Source organism: Etheostoma spectabile, chromosome 24 (assembly GCF_008692095.1).
Source record: "Etheostoma spectabile isolate EspeVRDwgs_2016 chromosome 24, UIUC_Espe_1.0, whole genome shotgun sequence".
NCBI classification, from domain to species: Eukaryota; Metazoa; Chordata; class Actinopteri; order Perciformes; family Percidae; genus Etheostoma; species Etheostoma spectabile.
The window spans coordinates 7,351,886-7,358,893 of NC_045756.1; the positions used below are offsets into that span (position 1 = coordinate 7,351,886).

At 42.8% G+C, this 7,008-nt stretch overlaps 1 protein-coding gene and 1 long non-coding RNA gene across 3 annotated transcripts in view; one reads left to right on the top strand and one right to left on the bottom strand.

Moving 5' to 3' along the window:
* Window positions 1–1,700, bottom strand: part of glsa (glutaminase a) — a 39,396-nt gene extending 37,696 nt beyond the window's left edge. For both annotated transcript variants that reach the window (XM_032506515.1, XM_032506514.1), the window contains exon 1: window positions 1,281–1,700. In XM_032506515.1, the coding sequence (XP_032362406.1) occupies window positions 1,281–1,534 (254 nt within the window). In that variant the 5' untranslated portion in view covers window positions 1,535–1,700. The remainder of the gene's footprint in view (window positions 1–1,280) is intronic.
* Window positions 1,701–3,260: 1,560 nt separating this feature from the next.
* Window positions 3,261–7,008, top strand: part of LOC116674093 (uncharacterized) — a 15,972-nt gene continuing 12,224 nt past the window's right edge. The window contains exon 1 of the long non-coding RNA XR_004327967.1: window positions 3,261–3,272. This is a non-coding gene — a long non-coding RNA (uncharacterized LOC116674093). The remainder of the gene's footprint in view (window positions 3,273–7,008) is intronic.

Here is a 7,008-nt window from a genome sequence, read left to right on the forward strand (position 1 = left end):
CCCTGAAAGTTTCATTCAAATTGAACACCAGGGGGCGCTATAAATGCAAACAAACTGCCGGTGGTATAGCGCAAATCAGGCTATGAATGACTAAATGTTTGTCCAATCAACACAAAACCTCCAGGAAATACTACATCTACATAATGACCTTACACACACACTTCAAGTCTCATTCAAATTGATAGCTAGAGGACTCTTTAAATGCACAATAACTGGACGTTATTATTTGTCACGTGGAATGACAAAAATCAAGGTCTGAGCTTGGAATCGCAGCTTATTAAAACACTGAATTTAAAAGAAATGTTTTCCCACATCCCCAACCGCCTACCAGGAGCCTGGGTCCTGTCCCAGGAGCCCGGGTCTAGTCCCAGGAGCCCGGGTCTAGTCCCTGGTTTCTTCCTAAAAGGGAGTTTTTCCTCACCACTGTCACACTAAATGCTTGCTCTTGGGGGAACTGTTGGGTCCTTGTAAATTATAGAGTGTGATCTAGACCGACTCTATCTGTAAAGTGTCTTGTTATGATTTAATACTATAAATAAAATTGAAAAAAAAAAGATAAATGCATCCCTAGGGTTTATTGAGGACTGACCTTCAATAGACATCTAGATGAGGCTTAGTCCGTCTGCATGGTGCATTAGGTTAAACAGACACATTATATTTGTTGTAGTTATATAAATATATATCATTTTCAAAAAGGCAAAAAAAAGCTGGTGGCAGGTTTATGCATCAGCTGTAGATGAAAGCTGCAGCTTCTGGTCACGATTTCTAGCTGGCTGCACACCACATGCTCCCATTTGACCTTTTTCCGTTTTGATCACGTGCCCTACTCTTACAATCGATAGCATCGAGACGTGGTGTTGAATTTATTAGAATTAGAACATCTCGCCGGGCAAGCCCACACTGTAGCACTTAGCCGTCTGGCTAGGTTGTCATTCAAACAGCCTCTGAGCTAGCCCCTGCGTGATGCACTTGCGGAACAACAATGTAACAACCACTGAAAATAGGCCATGCTTGTGAATGTAAGACGTAACGTTACAACTCAAAGTAAAACATGTTTATAAGGTAATGTTAGAAACCATTCTTTAATTCGGCATCTATTCTGCATGTAAATATAGACGTATTTCAATAAAAAATAAATGTAAGGATTGGTTCCCGGGTTTCACCACAGGCTTCCGCCAACGATGACCGCGGCAGTAAATTGGCAGTTTTTCCTATTTAGTTTGGCGTGCCGTGGAGCTAGCGGCTAACATCTGCCCACATACCGGGTTAACGCTACTCACTTCTCAGTCGAGTCCTTGGCGGCTTCATTGTGGCTGTCACTCTTGGAGCAAAAGCTTCTAAAGCCGTGTCTTCTGGCGAAGGGCTGCGGGGGAAATGCACTCCGTACTCCCGGCGACCTCCCATCCAAAGCACGGGTGCTGAAGCAGGCGGCGGTTGCAGGTGACGCTTTGACACCAACTCTACCTGTCAATGGACGCTTCAGCTGCGTTTGAAATAACTCCTTAAGCGCTACCGTTGACCGAAAATGTAACATTTCAAACCCGTTGAGAAGAATATCTGGATGTAACGAATGTAAGGCCGAGAGAAGAAATCTGGAGGAGTAGGGGCGCAGTTTCGAACGAGAGCGTCGGCTTATCTCAGCCGAGTAACGGTCGGTTCGGTTCCCGGTGACTCAACAACAGAAAGAGCCACCCACCGGATTACAACCTATCATTCTCGCAACAGAGGTTTTGATTGGAGCATGACAACACATACTTGCACCTGATTGGCCAAGAGGGCTGTCAATCATTAGAACTGTCTTGCTTACTGTTTTGATTGTTTTTGATCAATTATCTCTATCAGTTTCCACATTTTATAGCGATTGTGAATATAAACATACCTTTACAATGTTTTTTTGAGTACAATCTCCCTCTTTATGATAGTTTGCACAAGACATTAAAGACCCAAAGCAATCCTTTATAGAGGAAACATAAACTATATGACAGTGCCAAAATATTGTTATAGTGGATAGAAAATGCAGAAGTACAATGATTAATTGAAATACACTCATTTTTAGGGGCTATTATAGTGAAAGCCCCCTTTAAAAAATCCCCAAAAGTTCAATATTACGCTACTATTATGAACCTTTCACTGCATATCTCATGCACACTATACTTATACTTCATTAATAACGTACTTCTGTTCCATCTTTGCACATGCACAGTAAGGACTACTAGCCAGTCAGGAGCAGAGTATGAGGGCCCTGACAGTCCTAGGTAAAGACTACTAGCCATCGAAGCAGAGTATGAGGGCCCTGACAGTACCTAGGTAAGGACTACTACCAGTCAGAACAGAGTATGAGGCCCTGACGTACCTATTTAAGCGACGAGCCATCAGAAGCAGAGTATGAGGGCCCTGACAGTACCTAGGAAGGACTACTAGCCAGTCAGAAGCAGAGTATAAGGGCCCTGGCAGTACATAGATAAGGACTTTGTAAACCTGTAACGTGCACAAAAAGGATATATGACCCAATAAAAGAAAGGGAAAACACCTTAAAGGCATAATCCGGGCACTTTAAAAGAGATAAAGTGCCTTAAAGTCCTATAAATCCCCAGAGAGCACAGACACCAGATGCATATTTGAGTGGCTTGTCTTGGGCTGACACCATGTGACGTACTCTGGTACTGCACACACTCAGACCAGTTCTCCTCAGCAGAACCGGCTCTCTGTCCTTAATGAACCAAAACGGGTGCAGCACCCTCTCCTGGCTGGAAAGGACTAATAATGGGTTCCAAAAATAACCTCGGCCCCTGAAATAACCGGCGGAGTTCCGCTGGGACTGTTTCTCTGCACGCAGCTTTGTTTTTCTCTCTGGAAATATGTCTGGAAAACCACTGTGCACGCAATATTATCATGATACATATCCATCCATCCATCATCCGCTTATCCGGGGTCCGGGGTTCCTTTTCCTGACCCACATGAACCAGCTCCGACTGGGGTGGGGTCCCGAGGCCAGGCCCTAGTCCTGGGTCTTATGATATGTAGGCTCCTTTAAATGTATAAAGTGTCAGGTCAAATTCCTTTTGTGTAGCCCAATAATAATAATAATAATAATAATAATAATAATAATAAAAAATATGGAAATCTTGAATAGGCCAATGTAGGCCAAAGTCAGACAGCATTTTGATGTTCATGTTTTTATCTTTTGCAGCCTTTATTGTGGGCGGAGTATGACACCCCGTTCAAAAATAACGACCTACATTAGATATTACTCACTGGAAAGTATTTTGCAAGTTGGCTCCCAACTTTTTATCTGACTTTTTTTTATCCTTCTTTTATAAAGTCCGATATCCTTTTCACTGACTAATAACCAATGGAACATTACCCATTCTTGAGTTTGGCAGTGACAAAAAAACTCCAAGTTCCATGAAATCAGGTCAAGAATTAAAGGGGGATTCCAACAACATTTCCACGTAGGCTACTTTACAGGAACACACATTTATATTTAAGAAAAAAGAAGAAGAAGAAACTTTTTACAGTTGCTGAATGAGCTGAAAACAGATTCTCAGCCTGGTTTTTGCTACCGTATGAGGCGAAAAGTATGTGTAAGAGTTGTATTTTTTGTATAATTTCCCTAATATCTACGATAACTAAATCTCTCATTCAGTAACTTCCATTTCAGAATCAGCTCTATTGGCCAGGGTTGCATAAACTCACTTGACATATAAAGAATAACAGCAGAAAAAACAGTAAGAAATATAAAAATTATGTTCAGTATACACTATAAGAATGCAAAAGAATTTACAGGAAATATGCAATAACAGCTAGCGAGGGATGAATCAGGCAGTATAGTCTGAGATTATGATTTCAATATGAATACAAATGTAGTGCAAGGCATTTTAGTGTAATGGTAGAGGCATCGTTTCATGTTCTTAATATGTTATGCATGTTTTGTTATGTTTTTGATACTGAAACCAGTATTTGAACATCCTCCGATACGGCCTAAAATGCACGTAATTTAGACCCTAAGGAAATCTAACCTTAAAGTAGTTTATCTTTTATGTTTTTTTCCCCTTATGACTCACGGTTTAACTAAGTCTCTGTTTTAGCTCCAGAGTGAGACATCTCTCTTCTATACTATCTTTGTTGGGAGCTGCACATGCTCAGTGGCTCGGTAAGATCCCATCAGCTAGATAACTCTTTCTCCAGCTTTGGTCAGTCCAAGGCAGGATCAGCTGGGAGACTTCTTCTAGACCAGGGCCACTTGTGGAAAACCTGCAGAAGAAGGAGAGGAAGTAGAACAGGGACAGGAAGTAGTTCTTTTGGAGATTATGGTCCACTAGAACGAGCTAGCATGCTACGGTTAGCCACCTCGTCTCTAGTGACGTAGAAAGCCGTGCAGATGTTGAACAGCTCACCCAGAAACTGAAGACAGAGGACATTCAGAAACCGGATCAGAGGACATTCAGAAACCGGATCAGAGGACATTCAGAAACCGGATCTCACTCAGAACCCCATGAATGTTTTTTTTTTCAAGTCTGTATGCGTGTGGAAGCACCAGAAACACTAAATAACTCCCCAAATCCCAGAAAAAGGGATTTTTTTCATAATATGGGCACTTTAACCCGAGCTGATTATGACTGCATCAAATCCCACTAAATATATAAGGGGGGTAGTCCTCTATGCAAAGGGTCCAGGTTCAACTCCGACCTATGACCCTTTGCTGAATGTCTTTCTTCCCTTTCATGTCTTTTTTCCCATCTCTTCATTTATGATTCAATAGCAATATTTTACATTTTAGTCAACTTATTCCCACTCCCCCCACCCTACCCCCAAATAGGTCCTGAAAAGAAAGAAAGAAATGAATAACGTCCAGCAAGTTAAGAGGTCCACTTTCATGTCTTTTGCTGTCCTATCAAAATAAAAGCTGAAAAGGACCCAAAAATAACCTTAACCCTTGTGTTGTCTTCCAGGCAAAATTGAAAATCAACACTTTTGTTGACGCTTTTTATCAATGTTTTTTAGTTTTTTTGGCCCTTTTTTCAAGACTTTTTTTTCCCGTTTGTCACTTGTTTTTCAACACTACGTATCACTAACTTGTTAATTTTAGTCTTACTGTTATTTTTGGAATTTATGGTCAATAAACCTCATTTATAGGAAATTATACCTAATGTTTGAGTTAGAAAAGCGGAAATAAGGAATTATTTAGACTAAAATTAAAGGAATGGATGCATGTCAACTTTCAAAACCACTTCAATTTGTTTTTCAAATGCTATAAAATTGAATAAGACGCCCCAAAATGAATGAAAGTAGAGATTTGTACTTGGCAAAGAGCGTTGTGTGGAATCAATCATGTTATTAAAAAGATATATATAGGACGACATGAGGACAACATGAAGACAACATGAAGACAACATGCGGGTAAAAAAAAGAAAAAGCTGTAGGTTGTAATGTCATTGGCTTAAGTCTAGACCTTTAGTATTCAGATATCTTGTCTTTTTTTTACTTCTCAGAGTCCCGTCTTAAGAGAGTTTTGCTTTAATAAAAAACGCCGCTGTGAAAACGGCCACTTTTATCCCTCCCAAAGTTTCATTTTGAGCAGAAAAGACATTTTTCCACGGCATGCGGCAGTAAGCCGGAGAACAAAAAGGGAAGGAAGGGAGGCAAACAAGGCGATCCCTAACAAAGCTGCAGGGAGGAGAGGCGATAATTCACCAACACCCACACCTTCTCAAAAGCAGCTTCAGCTTCCTGCCCCCTCCTTTTCTTTTTCTTTTTTGTTTTTTTTCAAAACGAGGGTGATGGGTGCGTTCGGCAGATCCCTCCCACGCTGCTTAGCGGCTGGCTTCCGCCCACCGCCCGTGGAGCCGCCCACCTCCAGCCGTTGCCACAGCAACACATCACCATGATCATCATCAGTGACTTGCACTGGAGGAGGACAGGGAAGGGGAGGGGGGGGGGGGGGGGGTGGGTGGGGGGGGGGGGGGGGGGGGGGGGGGGGTGGGGCGGGGGGGGGGGGGGGGGGGGGGGGGTGGGGGGGGGGGGGGGGGGGGGGGGGGGGGGGGGTGGGGGGGGGGGGGGGAGGGAGGGGTGGCCGCTTTTCAGCGCGAGCAGGGCTGCCACTGCGACGCAAGCAGAAAATCTGTGTGTGTGTGTGAAGGGAGGTGGAGAGCGGGATGGAGGGTGGAGTGAGTGCGAGAGAGAGAGAGAGGATGATGATGGGAAGTATGTGAAAAGGACCTGCGTCAGAGTGAGTCATCATCCAGTTTCACAATGTGTTGATGTGACGCTGATGCAAATGGGCCTGCGCTGGGATTCATCTCAGTACGAAAAAAGAAAAGAAAAGACAAGTAGAAGAAGACAGACAGATGCCACTACGGCCTCTCTTTTTACCTTTCTGGCGCTTGGATGACCGAGCACTTTTTGCATTGACACACATTTCTTCCGTGCTTGAAAAAAAAAAAAATAAGCCTAGTCTCGCATCGCCAGACCTATCTCCACAGCGCCGCGAAGGAAGGTCTGGTTAGTCCACACAGCATTCCGGGATAGAAGAAGAATTTTCTTGGGCGGCTCTGAAAAAATAGTCTCGGGAAGGAACATGTTTTGGTGGAAAATTTGCACCCTGCAAAATAAAACTCCATACACAATATTAAAATAAAGTTAAAAAGCTATTTAAATTAGCGGATACATGAACCTCATTATCTCTTACCAGTGTATCTCATTGTGGACCAGGCCATTGATCACAGAACGCACCACACAATAGAGTTCAAAAAAATAAAGTTTAATGTTTATGTGCTGTATAACAAATAAAATATATTAGTGTTTAAAAAAACAGGTGCATAACTAGGTGAAGCCTAATCTATCACATTTTACAATAAACAGTGAGGAGATCGGTGATCAGTGAGACCGGCAGGTCAGACATGCGCTATTCTCTGAAAAATCGTACAACTGTTACGGTTACGCTAACAATGCCAGTGTTTGAGCCAACCCGCTGAGGACATTTTGTCCCCGAACCACATTGGACTTTTT